Raw genomic sequence first — 26655 nt, forward strand, 5'->3', positions numbered from 1 at the left:
GGACTTGGGACACAGAAGGTGTTACTCAACTCAGAACAGACCTATTGAAATTAACGGACCTCACTTAGTGGTGTTCGTTCTACTCGAGTAAAACTTAATTGACCACCTCACAGAATTCGGTGCAGAAATCAGTATCCTGAGAACCACAACCTTCCAATCCACCCCTCCCAGAGTTTCATTTTAAAACAAGCTTCTAGCCCTCGTCGCTAGAAAGGTTGACTTCAAAGTGTCTGGACAATGGCCACTGAAATTTAGCATAAAATGTGCTAAATCTGCAAAGTTTAGCTGAAGTCTTGAGAATTTGGCTTTTCTTGGCAGGAACCCTAAAAAAAAATAAAAATAGCAGCACAGACTATGCACACAACCGTGTAGATAAAATATGCCATCTATAGCATGCTGTCGTGGTAAACTTCAGTTGTTACCTCGATTTCACTACAGGCCTTGGAGACAGGGAGATGCCACACCTATTTTATAGTAAGGGAGCAGAGGCAGAGAGGGCGTGAATAACTTGTTCAACACCATCCAGCGAATCCATAGCTGGCCTGACATTTGAACTCAGGACCTTTTAAGTACTAGCAGAATTTAACTGGTCAGCCCAGGTTGCATCCAACTGATGTCTCCTCAGAGCCAACCCACTGTAATAATTAAATCATGCTCAACAATCTCAACTGGTCTACTCTGAGTAGAACCAACTTTGGAACTCCCTGCCTATTGACCATAGGAAGGCACCTTTACTGTACTCTTTCTGACACCTGCTAAAACATTTTTATTTAGGCACAACCATCGGGACATGTAGAATGTTGGCAGGCATTTTGATTATGTTTTTATGTTTTAAATAGTTGTTTTCATCGATTATTCCATTGTTTCATTCTTTCTGTAAACAGCTTTTGAGGTTCAATTGCTTCTTACAATTAAGCAGTATATGAATTCGATGAAATAAAATTTTAAAATGCTCTTGAGTGGGAGGCCTCTTTTCATCTAACCTGGTCTGACCTTGTTTAGTTCAGGACAGCTGCCAAGCATACCCAGAAGCCAAGTTCATGTGCAGAAAAGCATGCATGCAACACTAATCCCACACACCCAACCCCAAAAACCCAGCCAGATCGGATGGCAGCGCCAAAGAATGCAGGAGAATCAAATGCCCGCGGCAAGCAATAAAGGATTAATTGTACCCTCCACTAACCCAGCTGTTTGCATTCATTCCCTGTTGGAGCTAGAAAATCCAACCCCGACTCCCAGACAAACCTTCAGCCACCTCTCTCACTCTGAGTGCACCATGATCCTTGAGCTCTGATGACATGAGGGTTTCTTGGGGATAGCCAGAACATTTGAGAAGAGAAGTAACAGATTGCAAGGGGACGGAAAGGTGCCTGGAACAGGGCACCCAGCCACTGGCAGATGGTACAGCACCTCACGTGCCCCCAGCGCTCTGACAGCAACATAGGAAGGTGGCTTAGACAGAGCCAGACCATTTTTGGGCTACAACTCCTATCAGCATCAGCCAAAGCATACTGGCTGGAGCCAAGGACAGTTGTAGTCCAAGACAATCGAAGGGCACCAGGTTGGGCAAGGCTGCCATAAACTAACTTTCATTTCTATGAAATTCTCTCCATAATTTCTGTGCTCTCTTCTTCTCCAAGTACAGTTTTGATTACTGTTTTATGGTTGCTACAAATCCATAAAATGAGTGAACACCAATACAGTGGTACTTCAGTTTAAGAACAGCCCTGTTTACAAACAACTCAGGTTACGAACTTCCGCAAAACCAGAAGTTTACCTCAGTCTACAAACTTTACCTCAGTCTAAGAACAGAAACTGAATGGTGGAAGGGCACCGGCGGCGGGAGGCCTCATTAGGGAAAGCGTGCCTCGGTTTAAGAATGGTTTCGGTTTAAGAACGGACTTCCATAACAGATTAAGTTCGTAAACCAAGGTACGAGGAGACGATGGGAAGATTCAAGGGCAATCAAAGGAAAAAACAACACACACACACATAGACAGACAGAGAGAAAGATAAAATAGATGTGTTTTCAAAATGAGAGCAAGAGCATCAAGTGATACCGAGGACAATCCTAGTTGTGATCCAAAAATTACCATTTGAACAGAGTGCTGGAGAAGATGCATTTGACAGCAGAAGCAGGCCAAAGAAATCGCCAAAACATAAAGTTTGTCGCCAATTATGTGGATAGCTATCCAAGTCCCTTTCTGGATGTCCCACAATCATATTATAAAGCAGTTGTGTTCTATGCCATGACAAGAATCTGGGAAGTCAGACACCCAAAGATCTGTAGCATTCTTTAAAAAAAAACCATGGGGTGGGGGTTAAACAGAGACTTGCTGGATCAGGCCAATGGCCTATCTAGTCCAAAATCCTCACCAGCTGCTCCATGGGCTTCAAGTGACAAGAAATGAGATTCCGACTAAACATCAGGAAGAACTTTCTGACAGCAAGAGCTGTGCGACAGTGGAACGGTCTCCTCTGGGAGGTTGTGGACTTTCCCTTCCTTGGAGGCTTTTAAGCAGAGGTTGGATGGCCATCTGTCACGGATGCTTCAGCTGAGATTCCTGCATTGCAGGGGGTTGGGCTAGATGACCCTTGGGGTCCCTTCCAATGCTAAAATTCTATGATTTTATTGAGAAGACTACATCCATGCTGGAGGAGACTCTTGAGAGTCCCATGGACTGCAAGAAGATCAAACCTATCCATTCTGAAGGAAATCAGCCCTGAGTGCTCACTGGAAGGACAGATCCTGAAGCTGAGGCTCCAATACTTTGGCCACCTCATGAGAAGAGAAGACTCCCTGGAAAAGACCCTGATGTTGGGAAAGATGGAGGGCACAAGGAGAAGGGGACGACAGAGGACGACATGGTTGGACAGTGTTCTCGAAGCTACCAGCATGAGTTTGACCAAACTGCGGGAGGCAGTGGAGGACAGGAGTGCCTGGTGTGCTCTGGTCTATGGAGTCACAAAGAGTTGGACATGACTAAACGACTAAACAATATCCATGATCTGAAAGCAACAGCAACTCTCCTCAGATGCAATTCCTAGCAACTGGCGTTCAGAGGCATTCTGCCTCCAGCAGTGGAGATGAGACATAGCCATGGTGGTTAGTAGTCACTGACAAGATTTATCCTCCAATTAAAAAAACCAAAACTTACTTGGATTTGTTTTTTGCAGCTTTCACCTGAAGCAATTTCTGCAGCAGTTTAAACAGATCGCGAATGCAGAAGGACACCAGGGTATTGAACACTAAACAGGACAGAAAACAAACCTATGTAACCAGACATAACACTTCCTTTGCAGTAAGGAACAAAGCAGTTTTGATCACACACAGGGCTGTGTATGTGTGTTTGTGCGCGCACACATGTGTGTTTTATCTCTAAACCTCTGCAATTAGGATTAATTTGACATCAACCCTCCTAGGAATCTCAGTGAGAACTTATTTTGCTTAAAAAGCAAGATCCCAGTCCTCAAGGTGATGAGGATACACGGCACAACTTTTGGTAAAAAGGGGGCGAATGGGTGTGGGAAGATGAGAACAGGACTTAAATTGATCAAGGAACTTTAAAGGGGGGTTAAAAAAAGTGGGGCAGCACTATTAAATAGAATGAACTGGAAGGTCAGCAGCATCTAACACTTAAGAATCACACAAAAGAAGTAAAATCCCAATTTGCATGCGAGTCTGAAAACATTTGCATCTTTTATCTCAAGACCTACCTGACTGCCCTGTTATAAACAAACAAACAAATCATTTTGCAAAATGCCCAGCTGCCTAAATGAATGCATGCACCTACTGGGCCAATTATTAACCCTTGAACACAACTCAGAGGTGTGGGTGTGGGTGTGGGTGTGTGGGTGTGGGTGTGTGTACACACACACAAACACACACACATAAAAACAAGGAGTATATCAGAATGTGTGGAGCATCCCCTGCAGAACCATTTGGGTAGGTGAAATAGCACTACCAAGTTTTAGCAATAACTGATGATCCTTTGGCTCCCCCTACTGGAATGGCTCCTGTATAGCCAGAGGGGTAGCTCTTAAATACCCTTTATACGGTCATACCTCGTGTTGCGTTAGGTTCATGTTGCGTCTTTTCGGCTTGCAAACGCAGCAAACCCGGAAATGTATACTTCCGGGTTTCGCTGCACGTGTGTGCGCGCAGAAGCGCTCTATCGCACATGCACAGAAGCGGTGCTCTAGTTATGGGCTTTTCGGGGTACGAACGGCACTCCAAAATGGATCGAGTCCGTAACTAGAGGTACCACTGTACAGGATAATATGAGTCCGTAACTAGAGGTACCAATGTACAGGATAATATGATAACTATACAGGCCTCTCTGGCAGTGCTCATCTTTTCGTTGGGTGGACATGCCCTTATTATTTCTATTTTTAACAAGTTACTAGATAAGCATATTGTACTATATGCTGTTTTATATTTCCCACCCTTTAACATAGGAAGTTGCCTTATATGGTGCCTGGTAATTTGTCCACCCAGCTCAGAACTCTTTGCACTGATTAGCAGCAGCACTCCTGAGTTTCAAAGAGGGATCTTTTCCCAGCTCTGCTTGGGAGATGCCACTGGGAACTGAACCTGAGACCTTCTCCCAAAGCAGGTGCTTTGCCCCTTCGCTACAGCACTTCCCCAGGGGCAGAGGGAACTGACTGCAGCCACCTTTACAGAAAGGAAGTGAGCTCTCAGTGGACACCCTGCCGGCACAAGGGAATATGGGGGTCCTCCTACTTAATCTCACCTTAGAGGCAAAGTTTGAGAGGCAGCAGTTAAGCCTCCTCTGATACTGGTAGAGCGAACAGTACATAATAAACAAAGGAAGAATGTTCCTGGTGATGCTACTTTGAGCTGCACTTGCAGCAGCAGAATCACATGGCACAAGATCTTTTTGGACTACGCCATCCAAACTGCAGAAGGGACAACTTCAGATTTTAACGACTTGCATGCATTTTGGTTTGGGAAGGCTTTTCCCAAAGGGTGACCCAGCCCTTTTATATAGTACCAGGTGTGCAACTGCAGAAATGTTTGTCATTGCGCTTCTGCTGCTTATTTAATCTACCCCTTTTTCCTGTTTCATCTTACTGTAGCTCCTAATTATTTTAGGAATCTTCAAATAAAGGAATAAAAAATAATGACACCCACACACCCCGACACCAGACATTATAGTCCTTGCATAGAGAACACTAGCAGTTTAGGGTTCTGGATCAGCCGTCTCTTTGATGTGCCACTTTCTAGATGTAACAGGTTTGTTTCCTGATGGATTTCAAATACATGAACAAAGGTAGCTGCCTTACGCAGAGTCAGACTACTGGCCCATACACCCCAGTACTGTCTACCTTGACTGGCAGCAGCTCTCCAGGGTTTCAGGAAGGGAGTATCTCCCAGGCCCATCAGGAGATGCAGGGATGAAACCTGGGACCTTCTGAAAGCAAATCAGATGCTCTGCCACTGAGTTATGACCGCTCCCCTTTCATCCTCCTCTATTGCGAATGGTACAGTCCAGTAAACCCGCGTGACACTTGACTTGGCTGCATGAGTAGGTTCTCTATCACCACTAGGGGCAAAAGGCAAGCATGAGAAGTGCTGGAAGCTCACCTGTGCCATCAGTGACTTTGTACTTGCCAGGTTCCAGCCCCGAGGCATCCCCCTTGGCTGTTACCACGCAGGCTTTGAAAGCCTGGGTGATCTCATGGAAGAGCTTTGCTGTGAGCTGCTTCTGGAGAAAAGAGGACAGAGCAATGGGAAGATGATTAAGGAGAGACAGACAGATACAGCTTTCTTCACGTCATTAAAAATTAAGACGAGGAATGTAGAAACCGACAGTCCCAGGGTGTAACAGTTCAGCCACCTTTGGCTAGATATTAACACCAAAGGGAGCGTGCTGCATGTTTTCTTAGGATACTTGCTATAGGATGGGCCCAAGGACAGGTGATCAGCACCCCAATTTAATCAGCGCTACCCTTAAAAAACGGAGTGGGAAGGAAATCAAACGGCCTCATCTCTTGCCTCTGCAGCTGCTTTCCAATGCTCCACCATCTTCAAATTTACATTGATGAAGTCCACTTTTTTCCGTTTGCTGGTTTGCTCTTCTTCATCATCTTCATCATCACTGGCTTCCTGCAAAAGATTTTACAATGATGCCAAGATGTTATCATAAAGACGTAATAAGCCGTCGGCAGCAGGTTTTTCAGATACCTGGAAGGCAGATTTGGAAGAGGACTCTTTGCCTGTGTAGTCACCCCTCAAATGCCAGGGGAAGCTCAATGGTTACAGCACATGCTTCGCTAAAAATAAAAAGAGCACATGCTTTGCGTGCAAAAGGTCCCAGAGTTTCAATCACTGGCATGCTTATGTAGGGCTGGAAAAGTCTAGCCTCATCCAAAACCTTGCAGACCTGATGGTTATCTGCACAGTCTTTTTCCCCACCTGGTGCTCTTCAAGAGGTTTTGGGCTACAACTCCCCACCCCACCCCAAAATCATAGTGGGCAGTCAGGGACGGAGAAAATAGTGGTCTTAAAGCCTCTGGAGTTCGATAAAAGTGCCAAGGTGTCACAGCACAGAATGGCTGCCATGAGCAACCAAAGTGTTATTTTAAAAAGGCAACAGTACTCCATAGCAATGAGTACTGTCAGAACAGAATCAGGGCTTCTGTCGTGGCTTCCTCCAACGAATCCTGGGAAGTGCCACATGTTTTTGTTTTAATTGGTATTTAATTGAAAGGCTTTCATTTCTACAGAAATGTGATAAAAGGAATTTTTTTAAAATGTGGAAGAGAAAAAACGTGCCAAAAGTACAGTGTAATACAGGCTTCCTCAACTTCAGCCCTCCAGATGTTTTGAGACTACAATTCCCATCTTCCCTGACCACTAGTCCTGCTAGCTAGGGATCATGGGTGTTGTAGGCCAAAAACATCTGGAGGGCCGAGGTTGAGGAAGCCTGGTGTAATACATTTTGGAAATTCAATTTCATTTCTACAGCTTATGGTATAGATATAAGTGATATTATTATCCTTACATATGGCTGCTAATAACCTACTGCCTTCTGCATAAACCTGTTACAGATATCAATATATTTGTCCGAAATCTATGTCTATAAGCAATCCATTCATACGTTGCAAGTGTTATCATGTTGTCAATCCATTGATTGGGAAGTGACGTTTATGAAGGGTGGTGAAAGTTGTTAGGAGACCCCCATTCTTCTGACGGTACTACTATCCCCAAGAGTGATTTAACAAGCAATTCTTCTTTCCTGAAATTCTGGGAATCGAAGCTCTGTGAGAGGAATAGGGGTCTCTTAACAACTTTCACCACCCTTCATAAATGTCACTTCCCAAAATTCTTTGGGGTAAGCCATGACTGTTTAAAGTGGCATAATAGTGCTTTAAATGTGGGCCTAACAAGTCTATCAATTTCAGTGTGTTTACTCTGAGTAAAACTTAGTTGGCTAGAACCCTCCAGACTTAAACTCTGGCCCAGTAATACTCTGGAGTAATACAAACAAAAAATAACCATGATACAAATTTAGGGTACCTGGAGAAAAAACATTCTGGAAAACCCACATCATTACTCTTAAGCTTTTTCCTAGAGCTCATGACAGCAGCTAAAATTTTCACTAGGATACTTAGAACTCCAGAGGGTGACCTCTGTAAGGAATTTCATCCAGGATATATATAGCCATCGTAAACCCTTGTACAATCTAACAGTACTCATGTGCCAACCAATTCAACCACTGAAGCACATTTATGGGCTGAATCTATCAACCAACAGCACTCCATTGTAGATGAGGTAAGATAATTTTGCTTTCAAGAGATTATGAAGCACAAACTAGCTACCGCAAGACCCACCAGTGATGGCCACCAATGAGAATGGCTTCAGAAAAAGACTATATAGAGTAATTCATGGAGAGAGCTATCAAGGGCTGCTAGGCCACAATGGCTATGTTAGGCCTCCACCGATGGGGACCGTTATGCGTCTTAATGAAGACCAGATGCTGGGAATCACAAAGGGGGAGAATGCTGCTGTGCTCAGATCCTGCTTTCAAGCTTTCAAAGAAGTATCAGGTTGCCCACTATGAAAACAGGATGCTGAACTAGCAGGGCAACAGGCCTGATCCAGCCCATTCCAAGAATAATCTTCCCAGGAGCTCTGGGAGGCTTTGCTCTTGGGTCTACTGAGACATGACAGTGGGACCACTCTGGGCAGCTTCCAACAAATTGAAACACAGCAAGACATCAAACATCAAAATATTCCCTAGCCTTCAGATGTCTTCTAAAGGCCTTTGGCCGAGGTTCAGTCTGACTCCCTCTCCCCTTTCATAAGAACTTGCATGAAAGTGGCCTCCTAATTTTTTTCACAGGCCCATATAAGTTCACCACAAACAGTTGGGCTTGGTGAGCAGTTTAAGGTCCCCAACCCTAATCTGCAGGTTGCCATCTGATTGGATTTTATTCTGATCCTGATCTGATTTTAGGATGTATTTTAATTGACTGCCTGATTTTATGTTAATGTGTTATACATTTGATGTTAGCCACCAAGCACAGTTTTGGCCAGGGTATTAATAATAATAATAATAATAATAATAATAATAATAATAATAACTCATCTCCTTGACATCTGATGGGAGGGCATCCCACAGGGCAGGCGCCACTACCGAGAAGGCCCTCTGCCTAGTTCCCTGTAACCTCTCCACGTGCAGGCTGAATGATGGGGGTGGAAAAGCTCCTGATGCTGCTCTTTTATCTTATCTTGTTGCTCTGTGGTGCATTGTTTTATTGGCGTAGTTTTATTTTAAGGATTCGGTTATTTTTTAAAAATTGGCTACCACTAAATGTTAAAATGACAACTACATCCTACTCAGAGAACACCCAGTGAAACAAATGGGCATAAGACAGTCAGCCTCATTCATTCCAGTATTCAGCTATATTTTATTCAGTGTAGACCTACCGAAATTAATGGACACAGCTTACTCATTTTTATTAATTTCAGTGGGCCTATTCCAAGTAACATTTAGTTGACCAACATCCTATCAATGTTAGAAACTCAGATATATAAGCCAGTTGCCAAAAGCTCCTCTAACTTAGGTTACACAATGGAATGTCTATCTCCCTCTCTTTTTATTACAACTACAAAGCAAAAATTGAATTGTATATATTGTCAATGTTAATTTATTTAATGATTCAGTTGCACATTTTACCAATTCCAGTCATCTTTTTTCAAAACACGCAAACGAATACACAATTCACACCAGTGACACATTTTCAATATCACATTTTTAATAGCAATTGCTACTGGGACACTATAAACCTATATGGGGCTCAGCCTTAGCAATAGCGGCCAACCATGTCATTTGAATAACTAATTTTTATAAATACCAGTATATGTATATGTGTGTGCATTATATAAAGTATTGTGCTACACTTGTATGTAACACAGCTTTGTATGTCAGTAATATTTTATGTAGTGCTAGTGCTAAATCCATAAACCAATTGTAAGTGGCATCATGATCATTACAGTAGCGTAACACTAATTCATTTGCTAAGATTACTGCACAATTTATTATGAGTACTATGACAAGGACAAAAAACTGCAAAGTTTGTTACAAAAGGTGAATGAATAAATTGAATTAGATGTTTAATTTTGCTTATACAATAGAAAATATTGCTAACACACTTCAGTTTCGAAAATAGTTTTTCTTTTTAGAAGTCTGGTCTTCCAATATGCTCTACAGCAACATCCTTCCACCACAAATTAATTGCATTTTCAGGATTGAAAACCTCCAGGTTGGGGCCATTCATCTGGATCATTAGTAAGTCGTCAACGGTAGTCACAAGCCGACTATTCCAAATGTCTGTTTTAATCAGATTTAACTGGTTAAAGCCCCTCTCACATTCTGCAGTACTAAGTGGGAGAACCTGCAAAAAGTTCAAAACTTTACATATATTAATATATGAATCAGAAGCTGTTGACTCTGCTTGAAGACGCTGCCAAGCTTCTTCACATGTGATGACTCTCTTATTCCGAGCCCACACTTTAAAATCCTGATATTCCTCCATGATGGCTTCCTTGTCAACTTTTACATTGATAGGCAATGCTTGCATCAGTTCACTCAATTCTTTTTCTCCATGGTTACTTGTAGACGAGTCCCTTTCACCGACTGGCTCGGGTACGTTGCATGGGTCAAATATTTCCACATTTCGTAGAACTTTGTCGTTTCTGATACTGTCCAACCGTTTGTCTATTCCTTCCACAATTGAACTCAGCAAGACACGTCGATCTTCCTCAAAGCACTCCATTTCACTTGCACTACAAGCAATTTTCACACCTCTGTACACTAACACGCCGTCTTCCAATTGCACGGTACTTTCAAATTTTCGCAGCTGAGGGCCACTTTCTTTCACCATCCTCCGCAGCCTTTCTCTTGCCGAAGCCAAACTGATTTCAACATCATTAACCGACACACACTTCCTCTGAAACGCCTCAGATAGTCTCGCGAGTGTGTTCAAAACATCGTGCATGAGAAACAAAAACCTTACAAACCGTTCCGACTTCAAACGCTCCAAGTACTCCTTCAGTTCTGACTCTGCACCAGAACCACTCACAATCTGCTCCAAATCTGCCACCACTAGTGGGAGATTGTTTGCCAATGCCTTCACAACACGGTTCTTTGACTGCAACCAGCTGGTTCTGCGAATACCTATGTGGCGAAGCGCTTTTTCACTCAGTACTTCATCAATATCTTTCAGCACCTTCGCTCTTTCAGGACGACTGTAGTAAAATGTGTATATACCACACACAACATCTTCGGCGACCCTAGCAAATTTTACACACTTGAAGGCATCACCTATCGCAAGCTCCAGTCGGTGAGCTACACAATGAACTGCCACTAAACCTGGACAGTTGTCCTGGAACTGTTTTGCTACGCCAGACACAGTCCCCATATTAGCACCGGCCCCATCGAAACTTATCGCCGTTAGCTTGCTTTTCCAGTCGGGTACGTAGTCACGGAGAACAGACTCAATTGTAGATGTCCCCTGAACTGCATTGTCACTAGTATATTCCCTAACAGCTCCATAACTACACTTCAGTCCGCCTTCAAATATATAATAAAAGTAAATTATGTCAGCTGCGACAGCCAACCTATCTGTTGAGCCGTCAGCCAAAATCCCAAAGAACTCTGCTTTACTCAATTTGTCCCTGAGGTCCAGACGCAGGCTTTCAGCAATGCAATGCACGATCTGTTTGGCCGCCTCGTCATCCGTGTGCGCCTCGCCTAGTCTTATACCAATCTTCCTCAGGAGCGCACATATCATTGGGAAGAGCTCAAATGAAAGGTTCTCCTTTGCAACGAAGTATGCAATGTTGAACAGCTTCTCCACCTTCATGCGCAAATCACTGTCCATTGTTTTTAATGTCTCCGCCATTGGGCTTGACTTGGCAGATTCATCTGCTTGGTGAGTGGCAGATGCACCATGTTTTCTTACCTGAAAAAGTTAAGGAAAATGAAATTATTATTATTATTCATTTCATTCCTAAACCGCTTTGTATTTTAAATTTTAAAAATCTCAAACTGGTTGACACCACTTTAAAACATCAAACAAAACAATCCAGGATAAAACATTACTGAACAGCACTTGTTTGCCTTTCTGCAGTCTATCTCTGCTCATGGTAGGAGGAGGAATGGTAATTCAATTCCAACAGCAAGTGAGGCTTGATGTGCAGCATTTGGACAACCAGCCTTGGGGCTCCATGGGCTCTGAAACATCATCCATGGGAGCCTGGTCCAATTACCCTGCTGGTGGTATCACAGCCCCAGTCCCAGCAAGCTCCTCCTCTGCCAACTCTCTGAGCACAAGGAAGACTTTCCAGGTCATTCATGAGAGAGAGAATGAAGAGTCCTGCCCGCCCCACATAGACTTTGTAAGAGTTTGTGGCATTATTAATTACAGATAAGAGCATGCTGCAATTTTTAAAACAGGAACAGATGAGAGCATATGGACAAGGAACAAATGAACAACCACCCCCAAAAAACCCACCCTACAGCATTCATCACTTTTGTTTCATCAAAGAGATAGTAAAGCAGCAGGCTATTTGTCTGAATGCATGGAGTCTTGCAAGGATAATGTCACATGAAAAACAGAAATACAAAAAAACAGAGGAGCTGTGCAGATGTAGCACCCACCTCGGGCTATAATTCTTCATAGGTTTCCATCATTTTTGATGCAGTAGTAGAGCAGCAAATTAAGACATATGCAAGCTAGGAAGTGTTTGTGCCTATGTCTGGTTTTAGCTGCAAAAGTAACTTGCAGCCTAATAATAACAAGGAAAAAATGGTCATATTAAAATCTGCCGCTGTTAATGGCTGGTTTCCTCCGAACTTTCCTGCAGCTGGAAGTTCGGCCATTAAGCACAACCCGCAACCACCAGCTGGTCGCAAGCACAACTTGAAACCACTGACTGGTTACTAACAAAGCTGCAGCCTTCTGGGTTGCAATTAGCATGCGCAAAGTGAATACTCATGAATGTAGAAAGTGCTTTTATTTGTAGAACCTTCCTTAACATTGCAAACTGGTTTAAGTGTCCAAGACTGGTGTGAAGCTGCTCTTAGTAGGGCGCATCCACGATATTATGGCCACAATTGCAAGTTTAGCTCTAGGCCTTTACTGGATAGTGTATTAAGAGTTTTGGATTTTTCACTTGCACAAAAGAGAGTAATGTGCCCAAAAGCAAACGTTTTAAGCCTAATCCTTATTCATGCCACAATGCATCCATAGCGATTCCACAAGTGCATCACTGTGCTGGTGGTAGGTTGGAAGGTGGAAACATAGGAGAATGCAAATGACAACTGAATGAGTCCCATAGTTATGCCAAACAAGGATCCCTTTTCAGGAAAATTAAATAAAAAACCTTGTGCACCTTAAGTCAAATTTAAATATACATTTGTTATACAAAAACATGGGGTTGACTTTAAAGTCCAACTTCCCATCAAGGGACCTAGAATCCCCTAAGTTCATGTTTTGGTCAGAGAATGAGCGGAAGGCAGGAACCAGGAGGCAAATGCAAGGCTGATCTTTATTCTTCTGTTTGCAAGTGCAGGGAGGTGGGGAAGGAAGCCCAGAGCAGAACTAACCAGTTCAAAGGCACATGGAAATTGCCCAGCCCCTTAGCCAGGGACCACCCAAAAGCATCATGCAAAAGTCACACAAATGGGTTGTGCATGTAAATCAAAGATCAAATTTCTCATCCCAAACATCCTTAAAAGTCTGTCAGTCATAGATTAGGATACATGTTAATTGCTTTCCTGGAGAATTCTATTTAAATGCTGTTCTCATTTATCCATAGAGTCTATGGACAAAGAATTGTCTCCATTTACATAGCAGATACCCCTTTGTCAGGTCCATTTAAAAAAAAAAAATTGCAGAGGGCTGGCAGAAGTTAAACCATTTATACGTTTGAGGTATTTGCGAGTGAAAAGAACTCAGCCAGTCTATATTGGGAAAGTTCTTATCAAGACCTTCCTGTTACCTATTGGGGAGGGAGTCTCACAGTTCAACTGGAGGCTAAAAATAGCCCTGCTTTTGCCCTGTCTAAGTTATATCCACTAAAATAAATTGTCTATTTTTCAAGGGGATATTTCCTAAATTGTTGAAGGTTGAAGGATTGGTATTTCCCGGGGGGGGGGGGGCGGGCAGAGGCTGCTAGGTGTTTGCACCTTAAAATTCATGTAACACATTCAAAGCACCACAATTAACAGGAAACTAAAGTACTATCTTAAAGATTTGAAAATATAGTTACAAAGATTTGAAAAACAAAGGAGGTAACTATAGAATGCTCATTTAATAACGCAGAACAGCTAACAAAAAAAATCTTAAACATCTCAAAAGGAAACATTGCTAAAGGATATAATATATAATATAAATTTAAAACAGCATAATTAACAAGAGAATAAAATACTATCATGAGCACAGAATATATCCTGCTTTTCACAGCATCTGGATCTTAAAGCAGCTTCTGGGCTCCCCATCCCTGAGAATTTAAATCACTTAGTCCTTTTAAGTCAGATGTCACTCACTTCCTTCCATATCACAAAACTGTCACATTTAGCAAATGTAGAAAATTGTATATACAGAATATAACTGTAAACTCACCATTTCATTATTAAATGTTGCACGATCTTTCTCAAAACTTGCGTCCTCGGCCTGGGAAAACTCTTTGCAGACACAGCATATCGTAACATCAATAAAACATCTCCAGCCATGGATTTTCTTGCTCGCCTCCGAGGTCTTCCTCTTGGGTCCCACTGCCTTCCGAGGCCAGACAGGTGACAAGAGACAAGGCCTTTTCTGTCATGGCCTGTCTCCCATAATTCGCTGCCTCAAGATGTGCAAATGATGACACCGTGTTTTCTTCATAGAATCAAGAGTTCCCCTCCCTCCCTGCCGGAGACTGAGGCTTCATGCCGCCATTTTATTTTATTGTTGTGTGGTGTATTGTTTTATTGTGATCTGTTTTTAAGGAATCAATGCTTTTTAAATTGCCATTTTCAAATGTAGTTGTAGCCAACCAAATCCTACTGAGAGAACACCGGCTGAAATACATGGGCCTAAGACAGACAGACCCATTCATTCCAGTGGGTGGTATTCAGCTAAGTTTTATTCAGCATAGACATACTGTAGCAAGAAGGCTTCAATACTGAAATTAACTGACATAGCTTACACATTTTCATTAATTTCAATGGGACTATTCCAAGTAACATTTAGCTGAGCACCACCCAATGGGTCTAACCTAAGTAAGGACTAACAGTGCATCAGTATTTTTTTTTACTTGTGGAAGGAAGAGTTATTGTTTTGTTGTGTTTTGACTATTTATTTCTGCTTTTACCTTGTATTTTTATATTGTGAATCACCATGCAATCTTATGATGAAGGGCGGTATATAAGTCAAATAAATAAAATGATTAGTCACTTGTTACAAAAAAAACAACAACCTGTATCCAAGCAACTCATGAAAAATAAAGTCAAGATGAAGCAAAAAACATAGAATGGCTTAAAACAAAGCCATTACAAAGACCCGTAAACAGACCCAATGAAGCAGCAAAACCTCAGCAGCAGAAAGCAGGAATAAACTGAAATATTCACCATAATCTGTCAAATACCATTTTTTTTAAACAGAAACAAATCACCTCTAGCTTTTCAGGCAACACGTGAAGCCCATCCTCTTCATCAGAGCTATCGGAGGCATCGAAATTCAGCAGCGTGCGGTCGTTTTCTTCCAAGAATTTGTAAAATTCCGGATCCCGTTCCTTCAACCGGGAGAGCTGGTCTTTGTGTTGGGAAGCCTTCCCTGTCTTCACTTTCCTGATCAGGGGAGAGGAATTGTGGTTTCTTTAAAATAAAATAAAAATCAAGAGCTGACTTTGAAAGTACAGAGATTTAGAAACAAGGTATTGCTTACAACTTGGATGTACATTTCAGGGGTTTGACACACAACCGTTTGGAATTGTAACTACCATATTTTTCACTCTATGAGATGCACCAGACCACAAGACGCACCTAGTTTTTGGAGGAGGAAAACAAGAAAAAAAAAAATTCTGAATCTCAGAAGCCAGAACAGCAAGAGGGATCGCTGCGCAGTGAAAGCAGCAATCCCTCTTGCTGTTCTGGCTTCTGGGATAGCTGCACAGCCTGCATTCGCTCCATAAGACGCACACACATTTCCCCTTACTTTTTAGGAGGGAAAAAGTGAGTCTTATAGAGCAAAAAATACGGTACTTTAAGAAAAGCCTGGCTGCTGGATCAGGCCAAAGGCCCACTGAGTCCAGCATCCTGTTCTCACAGTAGCCAACCAGATGCTTATAGGAAACTTGCAAACAAGACCCAAACACAGCAGTACTCTCTCCTCCTGCCTCTAACTGCGCAGTCGTTGTGGCTAGAAGCCAACGATAGCCTTAATCTCCATAACTTTCTCTAATCCTCTTTTAAAGTGGTGACCATTCCTACCTCCTGGGAGATCAAGTTCCATAGTCTATGTGCTGCACGGAGTACTTTTTAAAAATCTGCCCTGAACCTTCCAAGATTCAGCTTCACTGCATTTCCACAAGTTCTAGTGTTATGGGAGAGGCAGAAAGTATTTCCTCTACCCACGTTCTCCATGCCATGCATAATTTTATAAACTTGTCATGTCACCTCTTATTTGTCTTTTCTCTATCTTTTTTTAATTTCAATGGGTCTCCTCTAAGTACATCTGAATATAGTCATACTTTGGTTTTCAAACAGCTTAGTTCTCAAACGTTTTGGCTCTCAAACGCCACAAAACCCAGAAGTGAGTGCTCTGGTTGCGAACTATTTTTGGAAGCCGAATGTCCGACGGGGCTTCCACAGCTTCCAATTGGATGCAGGAGCTTCCTGCAGCCAATCAGAAGCCGCGCTTTGGTTTCCAAACGTTTTGGAAGTTGAACAGACTTCCAGAACGGATTCCGTTTGACTTCCAAGGTATAGCTATAATGGAGAAAATTATGCATAATTTGCCATTTTAACAAGGGCTAGAACCACCAGACACTTTTCATGATTTGGTGTGCTTTCATTACATATACAGTGGAACCATCATTTTCAAGACGACTCATCACAAGGCTGGCAAATCTGGAACTATACAGTGGTACCTTGGGTTACATACGCTTCAGGTTACAGACTCTGCTAACCCAGAAATAGTGCTTCAGGTTAAGAACTTTGCTTCAGGATAAGAACAGAAATCGGGCTCCGGCGGCGCGGCGGCAGCAGGAGGCCCCATTAGCTAAAGTGGTGCTTCAGGTTAAGAACAGTTTCCAGTTAAGAACGGACCTCCGGAACAAATTAAGTACTTAACCCGAGGTACCACTGCATCTGATAAATTGATAAGGGGGTAAGTCTTTAGTTGGGCTTTTTTTTTAACCCATGTGCAACTGCACTCATTCTACATGCCTATTTTATAGATTTGTTTTTCATCTTCTAATTTTCATCTGTTGCTGGAATTGCTCTCTGATTTATATACACTATAAAATGAAATAACAAAACATTATGGGGGGAAGCTCTGACTAAACCGTAGTTGGATATCATTTATTTTATTATTTATTGGAACAATTCATATACCCTCAAACTACAAGAGTCTCCAAGCGCTTTACAAAGATGCAATATATAAAAATTAGCTAAAACCATTACTCTAATGCACTGTACTTCACTGTATTTCAAATGTTTTTAAAACAAAAAAATCTTTTCTGTGGTTTGTTTTGTACTTTTCAAAACGTAATGAAAAGCATTTCAGAAAATTCTAATAACAAGGAACGTTTTCCTCTCTTACTTTTCCACAGCTTTCAATTTTAGCCCCCCTTTCTTCTTGACGGGGGCCTTCCCATTCTGGCTGAGATTTTTATGAACCCCATCCTCTCTGGAATTCAAGGCTTCCTCCTGCAACTCGTCGTCCGCGTCAGAATCAAATCCGGAAGTCAGGAACTCATCCACACTCAGCTCAGCGAGTTTTCTGTTCTCAGGGAGGCAAGGGACAAAATGGGTAAACAAAAGACAAAGAACAGAGTTTCAAAAAACAAAGAGAGGTGTGAACATCGCTGGAAAAATCTGCCTTTCAGATGTCAAGAGCATCATCCAAGGACCATAGCTCAGGATTGAATGGCCACAAGCCTGGGCAAACAGAGGATTTCCTACCTCATTCTTTCAGTTGTAATGGTCTGACTGCACTGCCTACTGATAATTATTTATTAATTAAATGTATTTATTTAAATTATGTATATAACAATTGGTTTTAATGCATCTATGGGGGGTTTTTTTGGTCTGTCTGTTTGGTTGTAAGTCACTTTGGGCAAGAGAAAGCAACTAACAAATTTAAAGAACTGTATGGGGAGAGAGACTTTCTGCTGTTCATCAGGCAATGGCTTTTTCCACCTGCCTTACCCCACCTTTCAGCTCTAGCTAGGAGCCTTTCCCAAACCATCACTTTTGAGAACAGCAGAAGCAGCTGGGAAGAGAGAAATTCAAGGATATTTCAAAACAATAATTTTATAAGTTATGAATCCTTGTTTCTCAATTTGATTCTTCTACATGGTTTTTGCATGTTTTGTGGTGTTTTATGCATTGTGACTTGCAGTTATTTTTATTATCGTTTAGCAATTGTATCTGATTAGTTTCTGGGTTCAATTCAAAGGGCTAGCTTTGACCTATAAAACCTTATGTGTCCCAGGACCCTGAATACCTCAAGGTGATTGTAAGTTGTTTTAAACCGTTTTTAACATTGCGTGTTAATTGCTATAACCTGCCCTGAAACCTAGTAAGAAGTCTGATGGGTCAGGCCAATGGCCCATATAGTTCAGCACTGTTTCTCAGGAAAAAAATAAAATAATTCCTACTGTGTTCAATGAAACGAATTCCCCCCAGCTTTATAAAAAAAGTATATTACTTGTATTATTATTATTGTTGTTATTATTAATTTATCTGTATATCTACTTAAGGCCAAAGCAGATTCCTAAGCGAAGTATAAAAACCCAATTACGTAAAGATTAAAATATGAGCACTTATAATTAAAACACACGATATAAACATCCCCATAAACACTGATCATGAAGACACACAAGTAACGAATTCCAATAAAAACAGATCCAGGGATTAGAAAATGAGAAACTGTTCCATTAACTACCCAGGTGTTCCTTGCAGCCCCCACGATTTAGGGAAATCCGCAAACACGCGCAGGAGAAACGGATGGGAACTCCCATGACTCTCTTTCTCCATAGCCCGAATTATCGCAAACCATGCAAACCCTCCAAGGGGACAGTTGGGAGATATCTTGGGAGCTAGCACATTTGCAAAGCTAAGGTGGGACCGGTCCGGTTTCAAAATGGAGGCGGGACCGCGTGATGAGATTCCTGCACTGCTTAAGGATTTGGGCTCGACGACCCTCGAGGATTCCTTCCAACTCTACCATTCTATGATATTGTGCATCTTCTAGAAAAAGAGCTAGCTCTGTTAAACGCCTGCGAGGCTACCTGGCTGCAAAGCCACACTCACCTCTTGCTGGAAGCGGCCATGCTTTGCGCTCGCGCCTCCGTCCGCTCCCAGCGGCAGCAACGTGGTCCGGGCACTTCCTCTCCCAAAATGCAACAGTAGCAAAGAGGAGGAGGAAGAAGAAAGAGGAGGAGGAGACTGGGAGGGAAGCCGGCCCCGGTTGATCTTTTGGTTCACGGGCCCGGCGAGCGGAGGGAAAGAAACGGAACCGGGCTTTGAACAGGGCACGAAGCGGGCGGGCGCGTTTTTGCGCACACATGCACACACCCAAAACCGATTCCGGGGAAATGTTTTTTTTTTTTTAAATAATAATATTTATTAAAATTTCAGAGAAAATACAAAAATATCAAAAGAAAATAAAAAAAGAAAAGAAAAAAAAGAAGACAAAAAGATACAAAATACAGAAAAATAAAAATAAAAATAGTTAAAAGCAAATCAGTCATTCCATATCCTATCTTTCATCTGCCTATTTCCCTGACTTCCTCACACCTCCCTTTTTTTGTATCCTGATTCAGTCATTGTTTCAGCAAATCCTTTCTGTATTTTATCTTATAACCAATTAATTAACTCTATACATCCTAGCCATCTTTCACCATATTCTGATGTTCAATTTACCTTACTTTATTTAACCTTATCTTACCATAAAATACCTTAACCTTAGCATAAAATACCGTAAAATACCTTAAAACTTAAAAACTTAATACTTATTTATCCTTATATCATTTCTGCTAAAGCCAGACAATTTCATTCCAACATTCTCCCTAATATTCATTAATTTTACACTAATTCCCAAAATAAAAAATTTTCTTTATAGACTCTTCCAGTTTTCATCCAACGTCCCTTCTTCCTGGTCTCGGGTTGTGTCAGTCCTTATTATCCAATTCCATCTAGTCCATCAACCTGGTAGTCTGATATCCGAGGCTCTTAAGTCTCTTCCATGCCCCTTCTGCAGATCTTTTTCTTCTTGTTTATGCTTGCACTTTTCCTTGTCTTTTGTTGGTCTCTTTCTTAGTTTCTTTCCTTTCTCCTTAGGGAGTAGGTCTCCGGGGAATTTCCATCCATACTCATGTCCATCTCCCCACGTCAAACCATCCCATTCCCCACAGTCCCACTCCCCACAGTCATCAATATAATCCAAAAGATCTTTAACAGCATATTTCAAAATCTCTCCAAAGTTGAGATCCTCCTCAGCTCCAGATTCCTTCAGGCCTAATTCAAGTTCATTCTTCCAAAACAGCGGCTTATACTCCTGCAGGGCCTCGGGTCTCACCATTTGTGTTGCTTGAGGTAGCACCGTAGCTTCCTCCATTATTATCTGGCCTTGCATTTGCCCAGTCGAACCAGTTTCCTGGATTGGTCCCTGTATAATTTCTATGTTAATATTCCCTATTTGTCCACATTCACTGGTTGCAACAGTCATCGAATCCAACTTCTCATTCATCAAATCCACCTTCTCATGCAGCTGCTCCAGCAAAGCACTTGTCTTGCAAAAAGCAAGCACCAGGACTTCTTCCAAACACATTTTTATTCAAGGTCACAGTCTGGTCCCACGATGTTAATCTCGCAGCTGTGAAATCCCCATGTAAACTGCAGCAACAATTTGACAAGCTCCCTCTAGAGGATACAATTTCTATTTGTTTCCATCTTTTTAAATCATGTCCAACAAAGGAAAGTTACTTTCAGTTTTCAAATATTTTGTTTCTTTAGAATGCAACAGGCAGCAGTGGGATCAATTTGTTTCTCTTTTTTCTTGCTATCTGTCAAAATGTTCCATTCACAGTCAATGAACGTCTCCGATAATTTCTGTCTCTGGCACCCCGTTCCCAGGTTTGAGACGGTGGAAACTTATTTTCCTTTACTCCCTCTCCAGCAGGCTTGAACAGTTTAATTTCCCCCCTTTTCTCCTGCTTCCAAGGGGGTTTTAATAGTTATAAATGAAGGAAATTTCGACCTTTGTAAGAGCGACTTTCCAGGCTATTAGCTTACAAGATTTTTGCTTCAGTCTATTTACAGAAAGCAGAAGGCGGACTTCCTGTTTTGAACCTTCCCGCTTTGGTGCCAAATTAAAATATTTCTTGATCCAATTTTCCGTTTCTACTCACGGGTACTTGTTTAGAATCCAATTGTCGACAGGAAAAAGTCGGCGCTCTCCGGCAATGGCAATGCGGCTTCCCTCCGTGAAAATAGCAGTCAGTTCGCAGCACCGCGCCGATCACCCTCCTTCGCTCCAGAGCCCCAAAATGGGGTTCCCCGCGAATAGGGGAGGCGCTCCTGGTGCTCTGCCGAACCCCATGTTCCCAGGCTTCTTCCACCTGGGATTTCTAGCGGGTACCCACCTTCGCCGCGGCGGGTAGACCCAGTTTCCACGGAGACAGTTCCTCCGGTCGAAGGAACTCCACCATTTCGCCGATGGCGCTAACCCGGAAGTCCGATTCCGGGGAAATGTTGCACCGTTGAATTTCACAGCTTGGAGTTGTGCGCGCGCGGATGTGTCTTTTCTCGCACTCACCGCAGGCTCTTCTCTCAGATATTTAGAGGTGCCAAGGGACTGTCGCACGAGTGATAGGGAACGGTGGGGACTTGCCCAAAGTAGAGCTTGAGAGACGTAGTGACTGCTGTGCACAACCCACATTCAAAGCATATCCCTTCCATACCCAAAGAATCCTGGGAACTGTTTACCCCTTGCAGAGCTACAGTTCCCAGCACCCTTAAGAAACTACAGTTCCCAGGGCTGGTGTGGGGGTAAGACGTGGATCTTCTAAAAGGCATGGGTAGGCAAACTAAGGCCCAGGGGCCGGATCTGGCCCAATCGCCTTCTAAATCCGGCCCGCGATTTCACATGAGTAGTATGTGTGCTTTTATTTAAAATGCATCTCTGGGTTATTTGTGGGGCCTGCCTGGTGTTTTTACATGAGCAGAATGTGTGCTTTTATTTAAAATGCATCTCTGGGTTATTTATGGGGCATAGGAATTCGTTCATTTCTCCCCAAAAAATATAGTCCAGCCCCACCAAGGTCTGAGGGACAGTGGACCAGCCCCCTGCTGAAAAAGTTTTCTGACCCCACTCTGAGGAAACTGTAGCCCCGCCCCTCCGTATGTAGAAGTGATGTATTTCTCCCTTTGAGAGTGGAAAAGGGAGTTGAGACTAAAAAAATTTGGGAGATCTTGCTGCACTGGAAAAATAAGCCCCTTTCTAGAGGAAGGGCAGACATAGGAACATAGGAAGGCACTTTATACCAGCTCAGGCCATTAGGGCCATCTAGCTATGTTCTGTATTGTAAATACTGTACTGACTGGTAGTGGCTCTCCAGGGTTTAAAACAGACAGGAAGTCTCTCCCAGCCCTACCTGCAGATGAACCTGGGATCTTCTGCATGCAAAACAGAGGCTCTGCCACTGAGCTATGGCCTTACCAGTGGGAGCACAGAGCAGTTGGCAATACTGTATCTCATAGGTAACACGATACAGAAAAAAAGGTTAACAACACTGAAACTACATATACAAAGCAACAGTGCTGGCAAGAAGGCTGGTTACATTTCAAAGGCATATAGGTAAAAAGATAATATGTTCACCTTGCTTGTGCCTAAGTGACGCCAACATGGGGGGCAGCAAAAGGATGTGATTTAGGAGAGAGTTTCGTAATGAGAGGGGCCACTGCTGAGAATGCCCTGCTTTCATCATCCCTTACCCAGCAGAAGCTAAATGGAGAATAACAACCAGGGCATCCCTTAGTGGATCTTAAATGACTGATAGGGCGGTACTTGGGGATATTTTTGTCCTTCTGCAAAACCTTGTGGTCTCCCTTATGGCCTGCTGATATGTTCCACTTGTGTTTGGGTTGGTGCTGTTTTTGCTACATAAGGCTTGGCACTCACCATCTGGACATCAGAAATAGAGGGAATGGTGATACAGTACTTAGCATTTACATTTTGTCCACAAAAGCTTATGCCACAATAAGTCTTTTAGAAAGTGCCCCAAGACTCTATTATCTTCCTGCTTTATCCCCCCCCCCCAATACTTACAACAACCCTGCAAACTATTTATATTGCAGATATGGGATAGTGAAGCTGTGTATACACTGCACCTTTAAAGCACATCCAAAGGACATTATTTCACTCAAAGAATTCTGGGGACTGTAGTTTGTTAAGGGTTGCTGGGTATTGTAATTTAGTGAGGAGTGAACTACAGTGCCCAGAATTCATTGAGGGAAAGACTATGCTCTGAATGTGCTTTAAAGTTATAGTGTCTACACAGCGTGAGAGACAGTAGCCTACAGTCCAATCTTATGTATGCTTGTTTTGCAAATCTGTGGAGAAGAGAATTTAGTGTACCTGTTTTTTAATCTGGAGAGAAGGTAGTGTAATATTTATGCATGGAATTCTCTCCCAATAGATATTACCTTAGATCCCTCTTTGTTATCCTTCCACCAGCAAGTGAAGATCTTCCTATTCAGACAGGCCTTTAAAAACTAAGGTGCAGATGATGCTGATCACATTTGTGGTTCTGAATGTGTTCTGATATATTTTAATTATTTATTTTTAACATGTTTGTGTTTCTTACTTTGTATTTTATCATGTTTTAAAATGTTTTTAGCCACTTTGAATCTCAGATTAGGATAAAAGTGGGGTATAAATATGTATAACAACAACAACAACAATAATAATAATAACAAATTGTTTATATCCTTTGGCTGGATATGTAACTTTGGACCATATTGGTTTTTGATTAGAAGCAATAAAGTTGGCAATGAATTTCATATCTAGAGTTAAAACATTTTGGGTTGTATCCAGTTAAATTCTACTGTACCTATTGAAATGAATGGGTACAGATCTTTTATTACACTGAATAAGACTGGTGTTGAGTACAACCCCATTATGTGTCTTTTCATAGCATCATAGAATTGTAGAATTTCATAGAATTATGGAACTGTAGAATGCAGAAATATTTCCCCCAACATGAGTCTTGAACCCACGATCCTGAGATCAAGAATCTTGTACTCTACCAGCAGAGCTTTTGCCTGCTTATGTTCAATAACAACAATTGCCTGACAAGTGCTCAATGCAAAGAAGGCGTTTTACCAGTGTGGCGTAACCAAAAAGCTCTCTAAATGACCTTGGGGCAACCTCTCTCTCTCAGCCTAACCTACCTCACAGGATTGTTGTGAGATAAAATGGGGAGGGGGAGAAGTGTGTTCAGGTCCTTTGGAGAAAAGGTGGGATACAAATGTAATCATAAATAAGTTGTTTTGAACCGCTTTAAATAATGTTTAATATTGTGTTTTAGTATTAATATTGTATTTTAATTATTGTAGGGGACCTCAGAGTGAAGGGCAGGTATTAAAATGTAATAATAAACAAACAAACATGGGGGATGTCCAAAGATGGGCTTCAGGGGGCACAAAAATGGGTTTATTTTGTGCCCGACGCAATAAAATTAAGTGCATGCTTACCCCCCCTATCTGTCTTTTTGCATTTTTAATGCATTTTGTTTACTTTTTATTGTTTCACTTTATTTTGTTCAATAAAAAATATTTCCCATAAAATGTATGCAAAATGTGCGTATTTGCTTTAAGTGATTTTTCTCTGGGGAGGGGGTCCATAGCTTGCCTCAGATCCTCAAAGGGGTCCGTGACCTCAAAACAGGCTGAGAACGGCTGATGTAAAGACGCTCTTCTGTATCCCCAAGGAACAGTCTACACAGCACGACCCGCCGTTGCAAAACTGCAGAGCGGGCGGCGACTTTACACACACACCAGCACAGACACACAAATCTAACAAGCCTTCCTTTTGATTATTGCTGTAGAGCTCAGGGTGGGGGAAAGTGCTGGTGTTTTTTCCACTGTGAAGGGAAGCAAAGAAAGACGGACCTGATATGTGCAAAGAGAAGCGAAAGTAAGGAAGGAGAGAGGAGTATAATCCAGCGGGAGGCTTTTGCCGCTGTTAGCAATCGCCCCATCAGCTGGGAAAAGCAATTTTTGCACCGGCTAACTTTTTAAAAAATCCATCAATCTGGAGAGCAAAGTGCCTGATCACGGAAAGCACCTTTGCTTTCTAGCCCTGGAGGTGTCAACTGGGTGAGTACGGTCTTTTATTCACAATTCTCTGATTATTATTATTTCTAACGGGGGAAATTCATAATAGAAGCAAGCACCGGTTCTGAACAAGAGAAGCAGATTATTTACAGGATTGCAGCCTAAACGTGGGTCCATTGCAGATGTGTGTGTCTCGTTTTATTGTATAATTTTATGTGCTACCTGCAATGGCTCCACTTGGAATTCTCACGCAGCCTGGGTACCGCATTTTGCAGGACCGGGAAGGTTGGCGGTGCATCTCAAACGCACACTTTTTCACGCAGCCTGCCCGTGCGCTTCCTCGAGAGTAAACCCCAGGGTCCTCAACCGGGTTTTATTCCCAGGAAAGTGTGCCTAAAGCTTGCAGCCTCGCCCCCGTTTCCCCCGCCTCTTCTCTCTCTCTCCCCCAGTGAAATGGGCTGGCTTTCATTTCTCCTTTGTTACTCTTTTCGAGTTTTCCTTGCACACACACAAACCCAGCCTGGCTTGTTTGATGGAAATAGGATGGCTGCGTGCGATTGCAAGCGCTTGCCTCGCTTTGCGCTAGGCGCTGTACGATTTCAGACGACAACGAACAACAATGCAGCCACCACAAAATCCTTCATCTGTTGTGGCAGGGGAGGAGGATCTCGTTATGGGCTGCACGTTTCCAAGAAACTGCGGCTCAAATAATCTGCTGCAAGGCGTCGATCGGATGGGGCAAAGCACGGGCCCCGATCCCGCTGCTCGTGAGGGTGATCGTGTTGCGGCTGGAAGCTTTTGAAGACACGCGCTGGTGTACCGGCGAGGGGGGTTATCTGAGGTGACTGCCGTATTTCAGACAACTGCAGTCTAGCTCTCGCTCCTTTAATTTAATGTTTTTGAAAAGAGCCGGATTTGTCATTGTGGGGTGCAGTGGGTGCACAACCCTTTAAAGGAAGTGAGTGGCTGCGGGGGGGGGGATGGGATGCAGGTTTTGCGTGTGCGCGCCTTCCCCCCCCACCCCCGCCCCGTTCCCAAATGCTCCAGTTGCAGTATCAGAAGCCTGCATTGCTGCTACCCAGATCAGTTTTGTATGTGTGTATTTTTTTTTTTAATTTAAGGAGGCTATCCGAGTTTGCATATCCTGGCAGGATCCCGCTGCTGCAAATATATACAGTGTGTGTATGTATATCAAAGCAAAACTAATTCTTCCACCAGCCCCATCTGAAAACTAACCTACTGCCTATTTGCTTTGCGTTTTCAAAGACAAATATGACCATTTATAAAACCGGGACTATCAAAAGATCGGGGGTGGGGACGAAAAAATCTAGCTCCTCCTTAACTTTTTTTTGTTAAATCGCCTTCCACCTGGTCCGTTTACATTTGCGTCAATTTTAGCCCTATGGAAAGTGGGGGGCGGGCGGTGGAATATGGACACAAAGGAATCTGTTTCTTAGGCCATCCGGAATATGTTTGCACTTTCTTCCTGACTGCACCCTCCTCTCTGGGCAGGGAATGCAAGGGAGAGATGTAATGATGCAAATCATGAGAAAGTATTAGCTGGGGGAGCACT

General features: G+C 42.6%; 2 protein-coding genes across 10 annotated transcripts in view; one reads left to right on the forward strand and one right to left on the reverse strand.

Moving 5' to 3' along the window:
• Positions 1-26655, reverse strand: part of NOC2L (NOC2 like nucleolar associated transcriptional repressor) — a 127341-nt gene that overhangs the window by 49142 nt on the left and 51544 nt on the right. The window contains exons 1-6 of one of the 8 annotated variants that reach the window (XR_014551620.1): positions 19056-19232; positions 17341-17520; positions 15191-15365; positions 6020-6130; positions 5609-5729; positions 3159-3249 (exon numbers count right to left, since the gene is read on the reverse strand). Coding sequence is in view for 7 of the 8 variants with exons in the window: in XM_083628627.1 (XP_083484753.1) it covers positions 9709-11493; positions 15191-15392; positions 17341-17520; positions 19056-19075 (2187 nt within the window). In the remaining variant the exon portion in view is untranslated. Of the gene's footprint in view, positions 1-3158; positions 3250-5608; positions 5730-6019; positions 6131-9166; positions 11494-15190; positions 15393-17340; positions 17521-19055; positions 19284-26655 lie in introns of those variants that run through there. The other 7 variants (XM_083628623.1, XM_083628625.1, XM_083628624.1 and 4 more) reach the window with 7 other exon arrangements.
• KLHL17 (kelch like family member 17) overlaps positions 24694-26655 on the forward strand; it is a 42726-nt gene continuing 40764 nt past the window's right edge. Inside the window, exon 1 of one of the 2 annotated variants that reach the window (XM_083628727.1) lies at positions 24694-25124. The gene's annotated coding sequence lies outside the window, so the exon portion shown is untranslated. Of the gene's footprint in view, positions 25125-25820; positions 25924-26655 lie in introns of those variants that run through there. The other variant, XM_083628728.1, reaches the window with a different exon arrangement.

The sequence above is a fragment of the Podarcis filfolensis genome, assembly GCF_964270895.1.
Source record: "Podarcis filfolensis genome assembly, chromosome: 8".
Classification (NCBI taxonomy): Eukaryota; Metazoa; Chordata; class Lepidosauria; order Squamata; family Lacertidae; genus Podarcis; species Podarcis filfolensis.